At 49.0% G+C, this 22,327-nt stretch overlaps 1 protein-coding gene across 1 annotated transcript in view; it reads left to right on the top strand.

Annotated features, from left to right (window-relative positions):
* Nucleotides 1-1,904: 1,904 nt before the first annotated feature.
* The window catches only part of MTA1 (metastasis associated 1), a 388,726-nt gene continuing 368,303 nt past the window's right edge, over nt 1,905-22,327 (top strand). Inside the window, exon 1 of the mRNA XM_089681495.1 lies at nt 1,905-2,186. Within this exon, the coding sequence (XP_089537621.1) occupies nt 2,159-2,186 (28 nt within the window). The 5' untranslated portion in view covers nt 1,905-2,158. The remainder of the gene's footprint in view (nt 2,187-22,327) is intronic.

The following is a 22,327-nucleotide window of genomic DNA, read 5'->3' as shown; positions in this document are numbered from 1 at the left end:
TTTCAGGTGATCAATGTTTGGATATTTTTATTCGGCGCATTTCAGTCTTTGCAGTTAGTGCTGCACTTTTTTTTATACTATGGTTTGCTTTGGTATCACAAATCTAGTGCCAGACGTTCATAGGCATTTTACCTTAGTGCAGGAACTCCCCTCATATTGTTTGGTGTGTTTTTGCTTTTTTTTTTTCTTTAGCACTTTTGGGGTGCCATCAACCAATTCCCAACCGTACTATAGCCAAAAGATGGCTACAGCATAGTCATCTAGTTCTGGGAGGGCAGCTATAGACGTCCTCCCAGAACTAGGCCCCCTTGTGATCGTTATGTCCTTTGAACACAGATCGAGGTAAAGGGCCAATCACAGCGGCCCTTTACCATGTGATCAGCTGTGTCCAATCACATGTAAACAGACGTTTCGGTTATTAGTTTTTCCTTTCCTCAGTGCTGTTAATGTGTGAGGAAAGGAAAGCCAATAACCGTTGATCCTGACAGCACGCATTTACAGTACCCATCAGTGTAGCCTCATCCATCGTGCACATCAGTGCAGAAGAAAAATTACTTATTTGCAAAATAAACTAAGAATGTGTGTTTTTTTCCTGTCTTTTTTCATTTGTTTAGCAAAAAAACCCCAGTGGTGATTAATCGCTTTCCGACCGCCCTATAGCAGAAGTACTGCTACAGGACGGCATGGAAGTGTAAAATCGTGTGTATATTCGTGATTTTGCCCTTCCAGGTAGTGGGTGCACAGCAGAGCAAAACAAAACAGCTTGTCTACATAGTGAAACACGCACAGTTAACCCTATGGTCGCTCATGTTAACCCCTTCCTGCCCAGTGCCATTAGTACAGTGATCAGTGCTTTTTATAAGCACTGATCACTGTATTGGTGTCACTGGGGATGTCAGTTCCCCCCCCCAGTGTCAGGTTGCCCGCCGCAGTCCCACAATAAGTCGCTGATCGCCGCCATTACTAGTAACTGAAAAAAAAAAAATAAATTCCAGTATGTATACCACCATTTGTAGACGCTATAACTTTCACATAAAGCAATTCATTTACATGTATTGGGATTTTTGTTTAGCAAAGACATGGAGCATTTGGCCTAAATTTATGAAGAAATGTTATTTAATTTTTTTGCTGCATGTTCTGTAGCAAAAAGTCAAAAATATGTATTTTTTTTCAAAACTGTCAGTTTTTTTTGTTTATAGCACACAAAAAATTAAACGCAACGGTGATCAAATACCACCGAAAGAAAGCTCTATTTCAGGAAAACAAATTTGGGTGCAGTGTTGCATGACCACGCAATTGTCAGTTAAAGTAACGGAGCGCTGTATCACAAAAAATGGCCTGGTCAAGAAGGGGATGAATCCTCTGGAGGGCAAGTGGTTAACTACCACCAAACGGAAAAAAAAAATTCATATAGTGTTGCGTGACTGTTCAATTGTCATTCAAAGTGCACCAGGGCTAAAATGTGAAAATTGGCCTGGGCAGGAAGGTGAAAGTGTCTGTTATTGAAGTGGTTAACAACGAATGGCACCCAAATGTGCATGTTAACGTGTTCCGGAACCGCAGGCATTTCTGCGCAATTCTGTCCACGATCTCAATACATTCAAGACCTTACTGGCCAGATCACGTGAAAGAAGCCTAATAAAAAAAGAAAACTAATGCAGCCACCACATCGAACGACTGATAATTATTAGGTTTAATATACACTTTCAAGAGGGAAAAAAACCCAACTTTTTTTGGGGAAACCTGAGGGGATGAGAGTGTATAAAGGGGATGAGGCTCATAGTTGTCAGTAGGACAATCGCTGTGGGTGTATGAAGTGTGGAGGGGAGGAGGAATCCTAGAATTGGACCGAATGACGGCTTCCTCCCCCCTTCGCTGAAGACTGCTGCCGTTTCTTCGCTTTTTTTTTTCCTTCAAGCACATTGCCACCAGGAGGGAAGGCACTGCCCCTTTAAATGCATCCTTTTCCCCTCCTCCTCGGCTGAAGCGGCCACCATTTTCCAAAAAGGAGACTGTAATCCCACCTGAAGCACCGAGGGGATCCGGGGGTCGGGAGAAGTCTGCGGGAACAAAGAAGGGGCGCCGCATTTGGAGAAGTCACCGAGGGGAGGAGGAGTGCTGGCGGAATCCCCCCCTTCCTCCTCCCTACCTGGAAGACATGGCTGCAAACATGTACAGGGTCGGAGGTAAGTGGAAGATGCCCGGGCCTGCTGGCTGCACGATATTCATGAAGCCGCCGCTCGGCTGTGCGGGCTCATGCGTCCTCCTATAGTGCCCCTGCTGGAAGTAATTAGGGCTGTGTTGGGGGTATGAGGAGGAGGAGTGAGGCGGACGGACTATAGGGGGCTGCAGGAGCTCAGTAGCCGCCTGTCAGAGGATGGTGGCAGACTGGTCCCTGACAGGCGGCTTTGTGACTTCTTTGTGGGGGTTGTCTGTTGGCGGTGCCAGCCCTGTCAGTGAGTGTATGCGGTACACAGGCAGTACAGCGGGCACTCTTTAGGAGCCCGCAGGCCCCGTGCTGTCTGTCTATAGAGTACCGCACGTGTTTACATGGCCCCTGCTAATTAGGTGTCCGTGCTGCGCCTCTGCTCTGCGTCCCCGCTCTTGTCATTAGCACTGGGGGAGCTCAGGCCTCTTTGTAGCAGGTTGTTTATCCCGTGTAGGCGGGTGAGGTAGTAAGGGAGGGTTTTCTTCCCCCCTCCTCCCCGCCGTCTGCTCATGTCTGACCGTGTGCGCTCCATCTACACTGACGGACGCACAATTCTCTCATTTTTTTAAATTTCCGGTGGGGGGGGGGAATGGGGTATTCTAGCGGGAAACAGCAGTGGGAGTACGGCTATAGGTAGAAAGCACCGCAGCCAAAATGGCGAAAGATGGGGGCTAATGTGACACAAAAGAAACCGAACGCCACCACAGGCGGCGGGGAGAGGCGGCAATTGCAGATACACTTTATGTAACGAATATGAATTGGAGGTTCGTGAATGAGTGTAGCGGGGAGACGTCACACGGCTCTCCTCAGGCTGGATACATCCCTGTGTCATCGATACAGAAACAATGTCCGGAGCTGCTCAGTGGTGTGTGAGGGGATGATGAAGGGAATGTGAAAGACTGCTAGGCTGGTGTATCGGGAAGGTTGCTATAGAAGGCTCTGGCTACTTCAATTCTCATGGCAACTATCTTTTTTTTTTTTTCTTTTTTGGGAGGTGGTAGACCCCTTTTCTCATTCACCTTAAGCCTAGGTTCCCATCTGTGGGGGTCTGTGGGCTGATTTTGCACAGGAGGCAGGCTGCTGTGTCTGCATTTCCCGCAGAAAAAAAAAATGCTTGCTCCTTTTTCATAACACAGTCGCAGGGAGATCGCATAGTGTTCTGGTACCATGTGACTTTTCTGCGCTTCCTGCATACGCGCTACAGGTTGAGATGCATTGGAGAGCCGTCAAGAATGAATGGCAACCTCGTGCATCTCTACAGAGCAATGTGATTTGACTGCAGGAGGTTGTGGGTGCTGGAACAGCTGTGATACCCGTAATCGTCTGCTCAGGTGTGAACCCAGGGTAAGGGCTCATTTTACACTTCTTGACTTTTAAAGCCCCTACCGCTTCAGCATGCTTTTTGGAAGGGTTTTTGATGCTTTGGTGATGCGTTATTTTTTGTTTTTTTTTCTGAAGGTTGGCAAATGCTGGCTGTGTGTGTTGATTTTCTGTTTGTTTCAAAGAGGCCCAGTAGTATCAGTAGTACTCAGCAGATCCCCAGCTCATTGATACCTTTGCTCCGCTGACCCCCACTGCTTGGTAGTAAGCCCCGGCTCTGCCTCTGCTGTCCCCCCCCCCCCCCCACTGCTCGGTAGTAAGCCCCGGCTCCGCTGCCCCCCCCCCAGCTCGGTAGTAAGCCCCGGCTCCGCTGCCCCCCCCCCCCCCACTGCTCGGTAGTAAGCCTCGTCTCCGCTGCCCCCCCCCTGCTCATTAGTAAACCCTGGCTCCGCTGTCCCCCCTCCCACTGCTCGGTAGTAAACCCCCGGCTCCGCTGTCCTCCGCCCACTGCTCGGTAGTAAACCCCCGGCTCCGCTGTCCTCCGCCCACTGCTCGGTAGTAAACCCCCGGCTCCGCTGTCCCCCCCCCCCCCCCCCCCCCACTGCTCGGTAGTAAACCCCCGGCTCCGCTGTCCTCCGCCCACTGCTCGGTAGTAAACCTCCGGCTCCGCTGTTCCCCCCCCCCCCCCCGCTCGGTAGTAAACCCCCGGCTCCGCTGTTTCCCCCCCCCCCCCCCCGCTCGGTAGTAAACCCCCGGCTCCGCTGTTCCCCCCCCCCCCCCCCCCCACTGCTCGGTAGTAAACCCCCGGCTCCGCTGTTCCCCCCCCCCCCCCCCTGCTCGGTAGTAAACCCCCGGCTCCGCTGTTCCCCCCCCCCCCCCCCGCTCGGTAGTAAACCCCCGGCTCCGCTGTCCCCCCCCCCCCCCCCCCCCCACTGCTCGGTAGTAAACCCCCGGCTCCGCTGTCCTCCGCCCACTGCTCGGTAGTAAACCCCCGGCTCCGCTGTCCTCCGCCCACTGCTCGGTAGTAAACCCCCGGCTCCGCTGTCCTCCGCCCACTGCTCGGTAGTAAACCCCCGGCTCCGCTGTCCTCCGCCCACTGCTCGGTAGTAAACCCCCGGCTCCGCTGTCCTCCGCCCACTGCTCGGTAGTAAACCCCCGGCTCCGCTGTCCTCCGCCCACTGCTCGGTAGTAAACCCCTGGCTCCGCTGTCCTCCGCCCACTGCTCGGTAGTAAACCCCCGGCTCCGCTGTCCTCCCCCCCCCCCCCCCCCCCCCCCCCACTGCTCGGTAGTAAACCCCCGGCTCCGCTGTTCCCCCCTCCCCCCCCCACTGCTCGGTAGTAAACCCCCGGCTCCGCTGTCCCGTCCCCCCCCCCACTGCTCGGTAGTAAACCCCCGGCTCCGCTGTCCTCCGCCCACTGCTCGGTAGTAAACCCCCGGCTCTGCTGTTTCCCCCCCCCCCCCTGCTCGGTAGTAAACCCCCGGCTCCGCTGTTCCCCCCCCCCCCCCACTGCTCGGTAGTAAACCCCCGGCTCTGCTGTCCTCCGCCCACTGCTCGGTAGTAAACCCCCGGCTCTGCTGTCCTCCCCCCACTGCTCGGTAGTAAACCCCCGGCTCCGCTGTTCCCCCCCCCCCCCCTGCTCGGTAGTAAACCCCCGGCTCCGCTGTTCCCCCCCCCCCCCCCACTGCTCGGTAGTAAACCCCCGGCTCCGCTGTCCTCCGCCCACTGCTCGGTAGTAAACCCCCGGCTCCGCTGTCCTCCGCCCACTGCTCGGTAGTAAACCCCCGGCTCCGCTGTCCTCCGCCCACTGCTCGGTAGTAAACCCCCGGCTCCGCTGTCCTCCGCCCACTGCTCGGTAGTAAACCCCCGGCTCCGCTGTCCTCCGCCCACTGCTCGGTAGTAAACCCCCGGCTCCGCTGTCCTCCGCCCACTGCTCGGTAGTAAACCCCCGGCTCCGCTGTCCTCCGCCCACTGCTCGGTAGTAAACCCCGGCTTCGCTGTCCTCCGCCCACTGCTCGGTAGTAAACCCCGGCTCCGCTGTCCTCCGCCCCCCACTGCTCGGTAGTAAACCTCCGGCTCCGCTGTCCTCCCCCCCCCACTGCTCGGTAGTAAACCTCCGGCTCCGCTGTCCTCCCCCCCCACTGCTCGGTAGTAAACCTCCGGCTCCGCTGTCCTCCCCCCACTGCTCGGTAGTAAACCCCCGGCTCCGCTGTTCCCCCCCCCCCCCCCCACTGCTCGGTAGTAAACCCCCGGCTCCGCTGTTCCCCCCCCCCCCCCCCCCACTGCTCGGTAGTAAACCCCCGGCTCCGCTGTCCTCCGCCCACTGCTCGGTAGTAAACCCCCGGCTCCGCTGTCCTCCGCCCACTGCTCGGTAGTAAACCCCCGGCTCCGCTGTCCTCCCCCCACTGCTCGGTAGTAAACCCCCGGCTCCGCTGTCCTCCCCCCACTGCTCGGTAGTAAACCCCCGGCTCCGCTGTCCTCCCCCCACTGCTCGGTAGTAAACCCCCGGCTCCGCTGTCCTCCCCCCACTGCTCGGTAGTAAACCCCCGGCTCCGCTGTCCTCCCCCCACTGCTCGGTAGTAAACCCCCGGCTCCGCTGTCCTCCGCCCACTGCTCGGTAGTAAACCCCCGGCTCCGCTGTCCTCCGCCCACTGCTCGGTAGTAAACCCCCGGCTCCGCTGTCCTCCGCCCACTGCTCGGTAGTAAACCCCCGGCTCCGCTGTCCTCCGCCCACTGCTCGGTAGTAAACCCCCGGCTCCGCTGTCCTCCGCCCACTGCTCGGTAGTAAACCCCCGGCTCCGCTGTCCTCCGCCCACTGCTCGGTAGTAAACCCCCGGCTCCGCTGTCCTCCGCCCACTGCTCGGTAGTAAACCCCCGGCTCCGCTGTCCTCCGCCCACTGCTCGGTAGTAAACCCCCGGCTCCGCTGTCCTCCGCCCACTGCTCGGTAGTAAACCCCCGGCTCCGCTGTCCTCCGCCCACTGCTCGGTAGTAAACCCCCGGCTCCGCTGTCCTCCGCCCACTGCTCGGTAGTAAACCCCCGGCTCCGCTGTCCTCCGCCCACTGCTCGGTAGTAAACCCCCGGCTCCGCTGTCCTCCGCCCACTGCTCGGTAGTAAACCCCCGGCTCCGCTGTCCTCCGCCCACTGCTCGGTAGTAAACCCCCGGCTCCGCTGTCCTCCGCCCACTGCTCGGTAGTAAACCCCCGGCTCCGCTGTCCTCCGCCCACTGCTCGGTAGTAAACCCCCGGCTCCGCTGTCCTCCGCCCACTGCTCGGTAGTAAACCCCCGGCTCCGCTGTCCTCCGCCCACTGCTCGGTAGTAAACCCCCGGCTCCGCTGTCCTCCGCCCACTGCTCGGTAGTAAACCCCCGGCTCCGCTGTCCTCCGCCCACTGCTCGGTAGTAAACCCCCGGCTCCGCTGTCCTCCGCCCACTGCTCGGTAGTAAACCCCCGGCTCCGCTGTCCTCCGCCCACTGCTCGGTAGTAAACCCCCGGCTCCGCTGTCCTCCGCCCACTGCTCGGTAGTAAACCCCCGGCTCCGCTGTCCTCCGCCCACTGCTCGGTAGTAAACCCCCGGCTCCGCTGTCCTCCGCCCACTGCTCGGTAGTAAACCCCCGGCTCCGCTGTCCTCCGCCCACTGCTCGGTAGTAAACCCCCGGCTCCGCTGTCCTCCGCCCACTGCTCGGTAGTAAACCCCCGGCTCCGCTGTCCTCCGCCCACTGCTCGGTAGTAAACCCCCGGCTCCGCTGTCCTCCGCCCACTGCTCGGTAGTAAACCCCCGGCTCCGCTGTCCTCCGCCCACTGCTCGGTAGTAAACCCCCGGCTCCGCTGTCCTCCGCCCACTGCTCGGTAGTAAACCCCCGGCTCCGCTGTCCTCCGCCCACTGCTCGGTAGTAAACCCCCGGCTCCGCTGTCCTCCGCCCACTGCTCGGTAGTAAACCCCCGGCTCCGCTGTCCTCCGCCCACTGCTCGGTAGTAAACCCCCGGCTCCGCTGTCCTCCGCCCACTGCTCGGTAGTAAACCCCCGGCTCCGCTGTCCTCCGCCCACTGCTCGGTAGTAAACCCCCGGCTCCGCTGTCCTCCGCCCACTGCTCGGTAGTAAACCCCCGGCTCCGCTGTCCTCCGCCCACTGCTCGGTAGTAAACCCCCGGCTCCGCTGTCCTCCGCCCACTGCTCGGTAGTAAACCCCCGGCTCCGCTGTCCTCCGCCCACTGCTCGGTAGTAAACCCCCGGCTCCGCTGTCCTCCGCCCACTGCTCGGTAGTAAACCCCCGGCTCCGCTGTCCTCCGCCCACTGCTCGGTAGTAAACCCCCGGCTCCGCTGTCCTCCGCCCACTGCTCGGTAGTAAACCCCCGGCTCCGCTGTCCTCCGCCCACTGCTCGGTAGTAAACCCCCGGCTCCGCTGTCCTCCGCCCACTGCTCGGTAGTAAACCCCCGGCTCCGCTGTCCTCCGCCCACTGCTCGGTAGTAAACCCCCGGCTCCGCTGTCCTCCGCCCACTGCTCGGTAGTAAACCCCCGGCTCCGCTGTCCTCCGCCCACTGCTCGGTAGTAAACCCCCGGCTCCGCTGTCCTCCGCCCACTGCTCGGTAGTAAACCCCCGGCTCCGCTGTCCTCCGCCCACTGCTCGGTAGTAAACCCCCGGCTCCGCTGTCCTCCGCCCACTGCTCGGTAGTAAACCCCCGGCTCCGCTGTCCTCCGCCCACTGCTCGGTAGTAAACCCCCGGCTCCGCTGTCCTCCGCCCACTGCTCGGTAGTAAACCCCCGGCTCCGCTGTCCTCCGCCCACTGCTCGGTAGTAAAGCCCCGGCTCCGCTGTCCTCCGCCCACTGCTCGGTAGTAAAGCCCCGGCTCCGCTGTCCTCCGCCCACTGCTCGGTAGTAAAGCCCCGGCTCCGCTGTCCTCCGCCCACTGCTCGGTAGTAAAGCCCCGGCTCCGCTGTCCTCCGCCCACTGCTCGGTAGTAAAGCCCCGGCTCCGCTGTCCTCCGCCCACTGCTCGGTAGTAAAGCCCCGGCTCCGCTGTCCTCCGCCCACTGCTCGGTAGTAAAGCCCCGGCTCCGCTGTCCTCCGCCCACTGCTCGGTAGTAAAGCCCCGGCTCCGCTGTCCTCCGCCCACTGCTCGGTAGTAAAGCCCCGGCTCCGCTGTCCTCCGCCCACTGCTCGGTAGTAAAGCCCCGGCTCCGCTGTCCTCCGCCCACTGCTCGGTAGTAAAGCCCCGGCTCCGCTGTCCTCCGCCCACTGCTCGGTAGTAAAGCCCCGGCTCCGCTGTCCTCCGCCCACTGCTCGGTAGTAAAGCCCCGGCTCCGCTGTCCTCCGCCCACTGCTCGGTAGTAAAGCCCCGGCTCCGCTGTCCTCCGCCCACTGCTCGGTAGTAAAGCCCCGGCTCCGCTGTCCTCCGCCCACTGCTCGGTAGTAAAGCCCCGGCTCCGCTGTCCTCCGCCCACTGCTCGGTAGTAAAGCCCCGGCTCCGCTGTCCTCCGCCCACTGCTCGGTAGTAAAGCCCCGGCTCCGCTGTCCTCCGCCCACTGCTCGGTAGTAAAGCCCCGGCTCCGCTGTCCTCCGCCCACTGCTCGGTAGTAAAGCCCCGGCTCCGCTGTCCTCCGCCCACTGCTCGGTAGTAAAGCCCCGGCTCCGCTGTCCTCCGCCCACTGCTCGGTAGTAAAGCCCCGGCTCCGCTGTCCTCCGCCCACTGCTCGGTAGTAAAGCCCCGGCTCCGCTGTCCTCCGCCCACTGCTCGGTAGTAAACCCCCGGCTCCGCTGCCCCCCCCCCCCCGGTCGGTAGTAAGCCCCGGCTCCGCTGTCCCCCCATCCACTGCTCGGTAGTAAGCCCCGGCTCCGCTGTCCGCCCATCCACTGCTCGGTAGTAAGCCCCGGCTCCGCTGTCCCCCCTCCCACTGCTCGGTAGTAAACCCCGGCTCTGCTGACCCCCTCCACTGTTTGGTAGTAACGCCCAGCTATGCTGATCCCCTCTTCAGTTTTTTCCCACCTCCCGCTATGTTGCTATGATTCTGTGTGACATTGCTGGTTTCTCCTGCTCTGGTCCCCCAGCTCTGCTGCTCCTCTTCCGCTCAGTTTTCTCTCTCTGGTCCCCCCCTGCTCAATGTTTGCTATAGTGTTCCCATGTTGCACACCACGTGTGCCATTTGCTAGTTGCTCCACTCTGGTCCCTGTTCAGATTTTTGCTGTTTCACACTGCACACCAGATGTGACGCCTGCACCAGACACTCCCAGAATATATACACATGAACTGGAAGTGACTGCTGATGATGTCTTCTTGGTTCGCTTGTTTTCCCTGTGCATTCTGAGATCTCATACCTCCAAAGCAAAGCTAGAACCGCTGCCAGTGTTAAATGATTTGTTCCAACTCTTGAACTGCCACATTTGCTGGACAGCTTGGTCTATACAAGGAAGTTGAAATTAACAGACTTAAAGCCAAACAAAAGTATGCAATACTTACCTCTGCTCCAACAGTCCAAAGCCTACAAGGTCCCTCGTCGGTTCCAGTCTTTGGCTGTCATATGCTCAGGAGTTTAGTTTTAACCACTTGTCCTCCAGAGGATTTGGATTTACCCCCCCCCCCCCTTCCTGACCAGGCCATTTTTTTTTTTTTTTGTATTACAGCGCTGCATTACTTTAACTGACAATTGTGCGGTCATGCAATGCTGCATCCAAATTAAATTTGTCTTTTTTTTCCCAACACAAATAGAGCTTTCTTTTGGTGGTGTTTGATCGCCTCTGCGATTTTAATTTTTTGCGCTATAAACAAAAAAAATTGACAGTTTTGAGAAAATATTGTTGGCTTTTCTCTATTGAACATGTACAATAAAAAAAATAAATCAAATTTTGTTTTAAATTTAGGGCAAAATGTATTTGCTACATGTCTGTGCTAAAAAAAAAAAAATCCCAATATATGTAAATTGGTTTATGCACAAGTTCTAGCGTTTACAAATGGCTTTTTTTTTCTTTAAATATATATATGAATTTTTTTTTTTTATATCTTTTTATACTAGTAATGGCGGCAGTCGGGGACTTCTAGCAAGACTGCAGCGGGCATTCTGACACTGGAGGGAACTGACATCCCCAGTGTTACCAATACAGTGATCAGTGCTAATAAAAAGCACTGACACTGTACTAATGGCACTGGGCAGGAAGGGGTTAACATGGAGTGATCAAAGGGTTAACTGTGTGCTGTTTCACAGTATACTGTATGTGTTCTTTCCACTGTAAGCACACTGCTTTGTATGGCTCTGCTATGTGTTTTACTTTTGAAACATGCTGCTGCTGTGCAAAGATATACAGCAGCATGTTTTTGCTGGCAGGAGAGAGACCTGTGTTCACATACAGGTCTTTCCCTTGTCAGTGTTACTCGGCGATCACAGGGTGGTGGTGGTGGAGAATCTCTGGCTGGGACCTGGTGATTGACATCCATAGCTGCCAATGGTGGCATGTGTAGGGAGTCGCATGTGCCCTCCTACCTACAAATATATATTTATACACAGGTCCATATATATATTTGGACACAAGCACAGTTTTCTTTTAGTTTTTTTTTTTTTTTTTCTTTCAGGTATTTACCAAAATATATTCAAACTATAATTATATAATGGATATGGGCTGTAAGTGCACACTCTCTCAGGTTTAATTTGAGGGTATGTACATCCAAATTGGAGGAAGGATTTAGGAATTATAGCTCTTAAGAGTAGCCACCCCCCCTTTTTCAATGGACTAAAAGTAATTGGACAATTGAATCAAAAGCTGTTTCATGGCCAGGTGTGGTCTACTCCATTATTTCTTCATCTATTAAGTAGGTAAAAGGTCTGGAGTTGATTCTAAGGCTGGCCATACACAAAATTGCTTTAGATTTACCAAAAACCATATAATATGAGGTCAAACCTAAACAACACTTTCAATTGTATCCAATTAGATGGGACCTTGCACTACACAGTTGAAGGGAAATCTAAAGAAAATTTGGCAGAAAATTGTATAGTGTATGGCCAGCCTAAATGTGATATTTGGAATCTATTGCTGCAAACCTACATCATGCGTTCAAAGGAGCTGTCCATGCAAGTGAAACAGGCCATTGTAAGGCTTCAAAAACTAAACAAATCCATCAGAAAGATACAGCAACATTAGGAGTCGCCAAATCAACAGTTTGGTGCATTCTGAAGAAAGAACACACTGGTGAGCGCAACAACCTAAAAAGACATGGACGTCCACGGAAGACAACAGTGGTGGATGATTGCAGGATCTTCTATGGTAAAGAAAAACCCACGCACAACATCCAGATAAGTGAAGGACACTCTCCAAAAGGTGGGCGCATCATTATTAAAGTCTACAATCAAGAGAAGACTTCACAAGAGCATATACAGATGGTTCACCACAAGGTGCAAACTATAAACCTAAAGAATAGAAAAGCCAAATTAGACTTTGCCAAAAACCATCTAAAAAAATTAGACCAGTTCTGAAAAAGCATTCTTTGGACGGGTGAAACTAAGATTAATCTATACCAGAATGACAAGAAGAAAAAAGTGTCTAGAAGACCTGGAACAGCTCATGATCCAAAGCACACAATGTCATCTGTAAAACATGGTGGAGGAAGTGTGGTGATGGCCATGCATGGCTTCCAGTGGCACTGGGTCATTGGTGTTTATTGATGTGACAAAAACAGCAGGATGAATTCTGCAGTGTTTAGAGATGTACTGTCTGCCCAGACTCAGCCAAATGCAGCAGTTGATTAGACGGCGCTTCACAGTACAGATGGACAATGATCCCAAACACACTGCAAAACCACCCAGAAGCTTTTGAAGGAAAAGTGGAATATTCTGCAATGGCCGAGTCAATCACCTGATGTCAACCCATTTGAGCATGCAATTCATTTGCTGAAGGCAAAACTAAAGGCAGAAAGAACAACTGAAGACAGCTGCAGTTAGAGCCTGGCAAAGCATCAGGAGGAAACAGTCTTTGGTAATGTCCATGGGTTCCAGACTTCAGGCAGTCATTGTCCATAAAGGATTCTCAACAAAATATTAAAAATGAACATTTTATTTATGATTATATTCAATTGTCCTATTATTTTTGGTCCCTTGAAAAAGGGGGGGTGGCTATTCTTAAGAGCTCGTTCACACTTGACTTTATTTCTAACTTGCCAAAGGACCCTATAGCGTTTGGGAAGCGTTTTTAACGCTCCTCAAATGCTCCCCAAACACCCTATGCGTGATTTTGAGGCATTTGATAGGCCGTTTGCCAAGCATTAAAACTGCACCACAAACTCCTATAATGAAGTTAAATGGTATTGACGCCTCGCAACCGCGTCGTAAACGCCTGCCAGGCATTTGAGGAGTGGCACCATAGACTTGAATGGGAGGCTTCAACTCCTCCTGACTAAACATGAGGCGCCAGTTTTGCCGTGAATCAACGCTGACGCTTCAGTGTGAACAGCACTGTTTGCTGCCATGTGCAGAAATTTCATAGGCGTTTGAGAAGCGTTAAAAACACTTCCCAAACTCCTTTCTGACGCCTGCGACAAAGCTAGTGTGAACGTAGGCTAAGAGCTGTAATTCCTAAACTTCCTCCAATTTGGATGTACATACCCTCAAATTAAATTTGAGAGTGTGCACTTTCAGCCCATATCCATAATATAACTATAGCTTGAATATGTTTTGGTAAATACCTGAAAAAATTAAAATTGTGCCTTTGTTTAAATATGGACCTAACTGTGTGTGTGTGAAACTCGAAAAATTAGAATATTGTGCAAAAGTTCATTTTATTTCAGTAGTGCAGCTTAAAAAGTGAAACTAATATATGTGTAAGACTCATTACATGCAAAGCAAGATAGTTCAAGCCTTTATTTGTCATAATTGTGATGATTATGGCTTACAGCTCCTGCAAACCCCAAATCCACAATCTCAGAAAATTAGAATATTACATGCAATCAATAAAACAAGGATTGTACATAGAACAATATCGGACCTCTGAAAAGTATAAGCATGCATATGTACTCAGTACTTGGTTTGGACCCCATTTTCAGCCATTACTGCCTCAGTGCGGCGTGGCATGGAAGCTATCAGCCTGTGGCACTGCTGAGGTGTTATGGAAGACCAGGATGCTTCAATAGCAGCCTTCAGCTCTTTTTTTGCATTGTTCGGTCTCTTGTCTCTCATCTTTCTCTTGGCAATGCCCCATAGATTCTCTATGGGTTTCAGGTCAGGCGAGTTTGCTGGCCAATCAAGCACAGTAATCCCACGATCATTGAACCAGGTTTTGGTGCTTTTGGCAGTGTGGGCAGGTGCCAAGTCCTGCTGGAAAATGAAGTCAGCATCCCCATAAAGCTCGTCTGCGGAAGGAAGCATGAAGTGCTCCAAAATCTCCTGGTAGACTGCTGCGTTGACCCTGGACTTAATGAAGCACAGTGGACCAACACCAGCAGATGACATGGCTCCCCAAATCAACACAGACTGTGGAAACTTCACACTGGACTTCAAGCATCTTGCAGTGTGTGCCTCTCCATTCTTCCTCCCATACTCTGGGTCCTTGGTTTCCAAATGAGATGCAAAAGTTGCTCTCATCAGAAAAGAGGCCTTTGGACCACTGGGCAACAGACCAGGTTCGTTTTTTCTTTAGCCCAGGGAAGACGCTTCTGACGTTGTTTGTTGTTCAGGAGTGGCTTGACAAGAGGAATACGACATTTGAAGCCCATGTCCAGGATCCGTCTGTGTGTGGTGGCTCTTGATGCACTGACTCCAGCCTCAGTCCACTCCTTGTGAAAGTCCCCAACACTTTTGAATGGCCTTTTCCTGACAATCCTCCAGGCTGCGGTCATCCCTGCTGCTTTTGCACCTTTTTTCTTTCACACTTTTCCCTTCCACATAACTTTCTATTAATGTGCTTTGATACAGCACTTTAGGAACATCCAACTTCTTTTGCAATTACCTTTTGAGGCTTTTCCTCTTTATGGAGGATGTCAATGATGGTTTTATGCACAACTGTCAGGTCAGCAGTATTTCCCATGATTGTGATTCCTATTGAACAAGACTGAGAGACCATTTAAAGGCTCAGGAACCCTTTTGCAGGTATTATGGCTTCATTAGCTGATGAGAGTGGGACACTTTGAGCCTAGAATATTGCACCTTTTCACAATATTCACATTTTCTGAGATTGTGGATTTGGGGTTTTCATGAGCTGTAAGCCATAGTCATCACAATTATGACAAATCATGGCTTGAACTATCTTGCTTTGCATGTAATGAATCTATCTCATATTAGTTTCACTGTGTGTGTGTTTCTGTTTGCTCCAGTCTAAGCATTGATAGTGTGATATCTGTAACTTACAGTTGTGATGAGATAGCGATAACTTCAACCTCTGATGGATACCACAGTCAGTGACTCAATGAGAATGACATCTTGTGAAGTTCATTTCATAAACTGAGAGACTCTTACAACAATGAAATTCCACAGGTCAAAAGAACATACTGTTTCTGCTTCTTGCCATGAGGCTGTTGCAATGCATCTCTGGGAAGGGGGGAGGGCTATCTATGCAACATTAGCTAAAGGAAAGGGAGGAGCAGAGACAAAACACTGAAAACATTTAAAGGCATATGACAATCATGTCAAACATGATAGATAAAAAAAAAATAAAATATATATAAAATAAAATTCGTAACGCCCGGGACATGTAGCTCTGGACCCCCCACTGTCTGCCGGGCTCTTCTTGCCCATCTGCGGGCCTGTGACCAGCTCACCGCCAGTGGATAGAGGGGAGGGAGGAGAGCAGACACATCCTCTCCCCTTCCCTTCTTGACCTGACCCAGAAGTGTTGTTCTGATGTTACTTCTGGGTCCCTGTTGAGAGATTCCCAGCAATTGAGGCCGGGAAATAATGTAATGCAGTGCGATGTGCACTGCATTACATTCAGGGGAGACATGCAGGGTCTTTTAGACCTTGGATGTCTCAATGAAGAGAACCTATCACCAAAAAATCGTCACGTAGGGACATTGTTCCCTATGTGGTGGGGGTAAAAAAAGGTTTTTTTTTTTTTTTTTGTAAAAAATGAAAGTTACATCAAGCACATAACATCCCCCCCCAAGTTACATGTTACATATCGCCGCGCACGCCAAAATGAGAGCAATGATTCTGGCACCAGACCTCCTCTGTAACACTATACTGATGACCTAGAAGGGGCTTTACATGTTAGGGTAATTTATTGCTTATTTTTGTGCCCTAAAAATAACAATTTTGTTGTAAAATATAAAAGATGAGATTGTGGCGAGTAAATAGACATCCAACCTTATATATTTGCGTGCATTCATGAAATGGTGAGGAAATTCAGTATTTCTGTGATAAATTTGGACTGCAGACACTGGAGTTACCGGGATGGGAAGTGGAGGAGGGAGAGTCATGTACTTTTGGGAAGGAGGAGTGGCAGCTAGTTAGAAGGGAAAATAGAGAGTTAGTAGATAGAGGGACAACGGGGAGGAGGGGGAGAAGGTGAGCGGTACATGGGCAGAGCTGAACCCCAAGGATGGGATCAAAGGTGGGATTTGTTCCACAAAGGATTCAGAGGCAAAAAGGAGGCCTGGGGGGGGAGGGGAGTTGGATATAGGAGGGGGGGATGATTGGGGGGGTAGAGGGAGGGAGGTATTAGGGGTAACACTCTGCGGGATAAGAGGGGATGGAAGAGGAGGAGTAGAAGAAAGGAGTAAAGAGGAGTAGGGCAACATGGAAGAAGTTCAGTTTATAACTTATAATGTAAAGGAGCTGTGCTGTCCTGAGAAGAGATTTAGGTTATTTAAAGAATTGCAACACAGAACATCTTTCGTGTTTTTTTTTTTTTTGCAAGAGACCCATTTAGAGATGGAGTCAACGGTTAGGCTGAAAACTAGATATTTCCCGACATGGTATTATGCAGACTCACCAATTAAAAGAGCAATAGGGGTGGCTATAGGCTTCGCAAAGAATATAAGGTTTGAGGTGGATAAGAGAATAACGGATCCAGAGGGAAGGTTCTTGTTTCTGAGGGGTAAATTGCAGGAAATCGAATGTACAATAGCCAGTATATATTGCCCAAATAAGAAACCGGAGATATTCTTGAGGGGAGTACTGAAGAGGCTGATCGACTTTAAAATGGGTCGACTGATAGTGGCCGGAGACTTTAATGTCTGTATGGATCCGCGGATGGATACAACTTCTCGAGGGAGGAGAGCCGGTCCTTGAGTTCACTAAAGAAACTAATGCATGAGTACCAATTAGTGGATATATGGAGAATTAGGCATATGAGAGAGAGACTATACTTTTTTTTTCTTTCTCACACGTACTTGAGACTTCTTCTAGACTGGATTACATATTGGTAGAACATCGATTTATAGAGTACGTAGTAGAAGTAAAAATTGGAGGGAGTTCTTTATCAGATCTTGCCTCGGTTGCAATGAAGTCAAAATGGGGCAGAGAGGAGGTTTAGTTTGGCGGAGGAATGAGGCACTTCTTCTGGATCAAGAGATCGATCGAAAGATCGAGATGGAAATTAAACGATTTTTTGAGGCGAATGATACAGGGGATGTGTCGGTTGCAACGGTGTGGGAGGCCCATAAGGCCTATATTAGAGGACTATTCATTGCAATAGGAGCAAAAAAGAAAGGAGGGAAAAGATTAATGGTCTTCTAAGTGAAATATTTGATCTTGAACAGGCCCATAAAAGGAAAATATCTAAGGAGATAATGCAGAAAATAGTAAAAAAGAAGAATTAGAGAAGGTGATGGAGGAAGAAAAAAGAGTCTTTAATAAAGTATAAGTGAAAGGTATAGATGGGGAGATAGGACAGGAAAATATTTAATGAGAACGTTAAGGAAAAAGAAAAATAGGAATTATATAGAAAAAATAAACTCCAAAGGAAAATTGGTTCACTCAACTAAAGACATCACTAGAGTATTCAAGGAATATTATAGTAAGCTGTATAATATCATCCGCCAGGATACATCAAATAAAGCTGAAACATTAAATAGAGAAAAAAAGAACATACTTTAAAAAATGCAGGTTTATCAAAATTAAGTGAAATACGATTGAACTCCCTGGAATTAGAAATTACGGTAGAGGAAATAAAAACAGCATTAAAAAGTACCACGGTGGGGAAAAGTCCGTGCCCACATGGGTATACTGTAAAATACTATAAAAAATATGAAGAGTTGTTGATACCCAAATTGAAGACATACATGAACGCTTTGGGAGGTGAGATGGAAATAAGGCGAGAATCTTTACAGGCTAATATAGTTTTAATTCATAAGGAAGATAAGGCCCCTAGCAGTGTGCAAGCTATAAACCAATTGTGCTGTTGAATGTAGATACTAAATTGTACGCAAAGGTATTGGCGAATAGACTGAAAGACTTGATGCCGGAGTGGATACATGGGGACCAGGTGGGGTTTGTCCCAGGGAGAGAGGGTAGAGATAACGGTTTGAGATCATTATTGCTCATTCAGGAAGAAAAAAAAAGGGAAAACCCCGGTGGTACTGTTGTCAATTGACGCCGAGAAGCATTTGATAGAGTGAATTGGGGATTTATGATGGACACCTTGGAGATAGAATGAGAAAGTGGATTGGAAGGTTATATAGGGGGCCTACAGCAGCTATCATGGTTAATGGAGGTAGATCGGAGCTTTTCGGGATGTCAAATGGAACAAGACAGGGATGCCCATTGTCTCCACTGTTGTATGTTTTATAGCTGGAGCCATTGCTATCTACGATAAGGAAGAACATAGATATAAAGGGAATATGGATAGGAGATGGAGAACATAAGGTGGCAGCCTATGCGGATGATCTGATCTATGTTGGAAATCCTAGGATATCACTTCCAAACTTAATGAAGACATTGAAGGAATTTGGGGAATTATCAAATTTAAAAATGAACCTGACAAAAACTGAAATCTCAAATATAAACCCTAAAAATAGTGAAAAAGAAAAAATACAAGAAGAATTCCCTTTTTGTTTGGAGAGAAAAAGAATTAAAGTACCTAGGGATAAAACTGTCAGCCTCAACTAAAAATTTGTATAAAGTTAATTATATTTCACTATTAAACGAGCTTGAGGAGGTGAAGAGATTGAGAAGGGGAAATTCGTCTTGGATAGGTCACATAAATCTGATAAAAATGGTAATTGTGCCCAAAGTTTTATATAAATTCCAAATGATACCGGTCAAACTCCCAGAGGCATATTTTAAAGTACTTAAAAAAAAAAAAAAAAAAGTGTATGGGGGAATAAAAAACCTAGAATATGTTATGAAATGTTGACAAGACCTAAAGAGAGAGGGGGTTTGGGTGTACCAGATTTTAAGAGATATTCTAAAGCTGTAATAATTGTGAGAATCTTTGACTGGACTCATAATCCAGGGAAAAGCTGGGTCGAAATCGAAAACACACTGAGTGGAACAAATTTAAGTAGGTTCATATGGGTGCCTGCACAATATAGGGGATTAGATGTTAATACAAGTTTGTACACTTTTAATGTTTTAAGAGTTTGGGAAACATTATACAGACAAAAGGGATGAGTTTTTAATTCACAGTTAATGCCACTAAGGAATACAGAATATTTTGCCCCAGGTAAGGAAAATGTTACAGGAAAATGGATTATAAAACAGGATGCGCAATTGAGAGATATAATGGTGGGTGAGGAATTGGGATCATGTAGAGAGCTGGAGAAGAAAAAGGGATACGTTTTTAATCGAATAGATGGGCTACGATATTACCAACTGAAACACTTCTTCGGGAGTCTCCCGAAACCTTTGAGAACTAGGAAAGAGTGGAACCCATTTGAAAGATTGTTAGAAGCACGGGGTGATGAGAAACATGGAATTGCTAAAATATATAACATATTCACTGAGTTAGACACTAGCACAAAACCAATATACATAGAGAAATGGGAAAGAGATATGGGAAGGGAAATGGATGAGGAGTAGCAAAGGAAAATATTTAGATTAATTCACGAAAATATTAGTATGCGGAAAGTAGAATTAAATTATATGTGGTAAGATGGCACATCACACCGAAAGTGGAGCACAGAATGAACGCAGAGATTTCACCATTGTGTTGGAGAGGTGGGCACGTTGTATCATATATGGTGGGAGTGTTCAAGAATACAGGTGTTTTGGCAGAGAATAGTTTATTTAGTAGGGAAGATTACTGAAATCAATATTAGATTAGATCCCAAGTTATGTCTTCTTCATAATACAGAGCTTCCAGTGAAAATATACAAGGATTCGGGGTTGTAGTATTTTTTGAGTGCAGCGAAAAGTCTGATACCTAGGTTTTGGGGAAAAAAAAGGAAGTGCTGACAGAGGAGGATTGGATGGTTAAAGTGAATCAGATCTGTGGGACGGAAAGATTGTACTATATACATATAGATAAGATGGAGATGTATTATATAAAATGGGAAGAGTACAGAGAAAAAGTGAAATATGTGAAGATGTAATACCCCTTGAAATGAAAATTAGAAATAATATTTGAGGAAGTGGAGAAGAGAGAAAACCCAGAGTGGTGGGGAAGGGGGGGGGAGGGTTGGGAGAGGGAGGAGGGGGATGGGAAGATATTGTATGGATATATTTTTTATTGAAGAAGGTGATTGTTATTTGTATTTGATTGAAGGGACTCTGGAGGGAAAAGCTCATACCCTCCTGTGCAAGTCTGAATCTTCACCACTTCTTTCAACTTCCAGAACTGGTTAGAATAGACCATGTAGAAGCTGTTATGGTGCTGCTACAAGCTAGAAGTGAAAGAGAGTCACCCAGCCAGCGTGAGGAAGGAAGGGAGCAGCATTCCAGAATGATTCCAGCAATCCTGGTGTAGTGTAGAGACGGACGACGCTCAGATCGTCCTTAGGAGTCAGATGTTCGCCTCTGTAACCAAGTCCTGGTGGTTGGGGTGAAACAACATGTAAGAGGGTGTGGCCAGAGCGGCGGTTGAGGCCATGCTACACATCTGACTCCTTAGGTCAGTCTGAGCTGTATCCGTCCCTACACTATTCCAGAACTGGCTGTTTGGACGTCGAAAGGAGTTAAGGTTTTGAATCATTTCCTTCTGGAAATTCTGGAAATTATCTTCCTCTGATGAATTGAAATACACCCTCCCTAATTGATATGTATTTCATTATATTCAATTACACAATGCTTGTACCTCTCAGTTTGATCAAGTCTCACTCTGTTTTATCTTCCGCAAGCATGGAGTCTTTTTTGCGAGATGAGGCATTACCTAAGGTTCACTTGACACTGTATAAAGCTTTGAAACAACCTATCTTAAATTACTTAAATGCAGGGAAATGTGAATACTGGTCCTGCCAACCTTGGATAATAGTGACTGGGATGATATTTGAGATTATCCGTTCACCTAACAAATTTCAGCCAGAGATAGACAATTTAAAATGAATAGTTACTATTATGTCTCATCAGCCAGGCAGAGAAAATTCTCTGCTGAGCATTCTAGCACATGTTGGTGTTCCAGTTTGCATGCAGACTTCACCATTTCTGATGTAACCGCTATTCATGTACCCCAAGATCTTGGATTTTGCTGGTTAGGTCTGGCGGAACCTGTTGCTGCAAAACGGGTGACCAGAACTTTATTTTGTATGCTGTTATATTATGCCAGGAAGGCAAAAATTTTACTACACTGTAAATATGCACCTCTGACCATTTTATATAGCTAGAAATCTTTGATAAATTCTGCTCTTCCTGTGTACAAGGCTACTTACAATAGTGCTACTTACAATAGTACAAACGGCAACTGCCCCAACCTATACCATAGCTTTCCTTCATAGTGATTTAAAAGCTTCTTGCCAATATGCATTTTCAGTTATTGACCACGTTGATCCTGTGTGTGTATATATATGTGTGTGTGTGTGTGTGTGTGTGTGTGTGTGTGTGTATGTATATATATATATATATATATATATATATATACACACACACACACACTGGATCAACATGGTCAATAACTAAAAATGCATATTGGCAAGAAGCTTTTAAATCATTATGAAGGCAAGCATGTCACACACGCACACTAGATCATCATGGTCAATAACTGAAAATGAATATTGGCAATAAGCTTTTAAATCGCTATGAAGGAATGCATGTCTAACAAATTATGCACTGATTTGCATGTTCATGAGGGAAATAAGTATTTGTTCCCCTATAATTCAACAGGATTTCTGGCTACCAGGTGTTTTTGATAAAGGTAACAAGCTGAGACCTACACAAGGCTGGACTGGGCTACCAAGCTATCGCCAAGCAGCTTGGTGACAAGGTAACAACAGTCGGTGCAATCATTTGCAAATGGAAGAAACACAAAACAACTGTCAGTTTCCCTAGGTCTGGTGCACCATGCAAGATCTCACCTTGTGGAGTGTCAATGATCATGAGAACAGTGAGGAATCATCCCATAACTACATGTGAGGATCTTGTCAATGATCTTCAGGGAGCTGGGACCACAGTCACCAAGAAAACAATTGGTAACACACTACACTGACGAGGACTGAAATCCTGCAGTGCCCACAAGGTCCCTCTGCTCAAGAAAGCACATGTCCAGGCCCATCTGAAGTTTGCCACTGAACATCTGAATGATGCAGAGGAGGACTGGTTGAAACTGGTGTGGTCAGATGAGATCAAAATCGAGCTCTTTAACATCACCTCAACTCGTTTGTTTGGAGGAGGAATGCTGCCTATGACCCCAAGAACAGCATCCCAACTGTCAAACATGGTGATGGAAAAGTTTTTTTTCTGTTTTGGGGGTGTTTTTCTGCTAAGGGTACAGGACAACTGCACCGCATCAAAGGGACG

The sequence above is a fragment of the Staurois parvus genome, unplaced genomic scaffold, assembly GCF_062004578.1.
Source record: "Staurois parvus isolate SC_StPar_1 unplaced genomic scaffold, SC_StPar_1.0 ptg000267l, whole genome shotgun sequence".
NCBI lineage: Eukaryota > Metazoa > Chordata > Amphibia > Anura > Ranidae > Staurois > Staurois parvus.
This window is presented reverse-complemented; position numbering and strand designations above follow the sequence as displayed.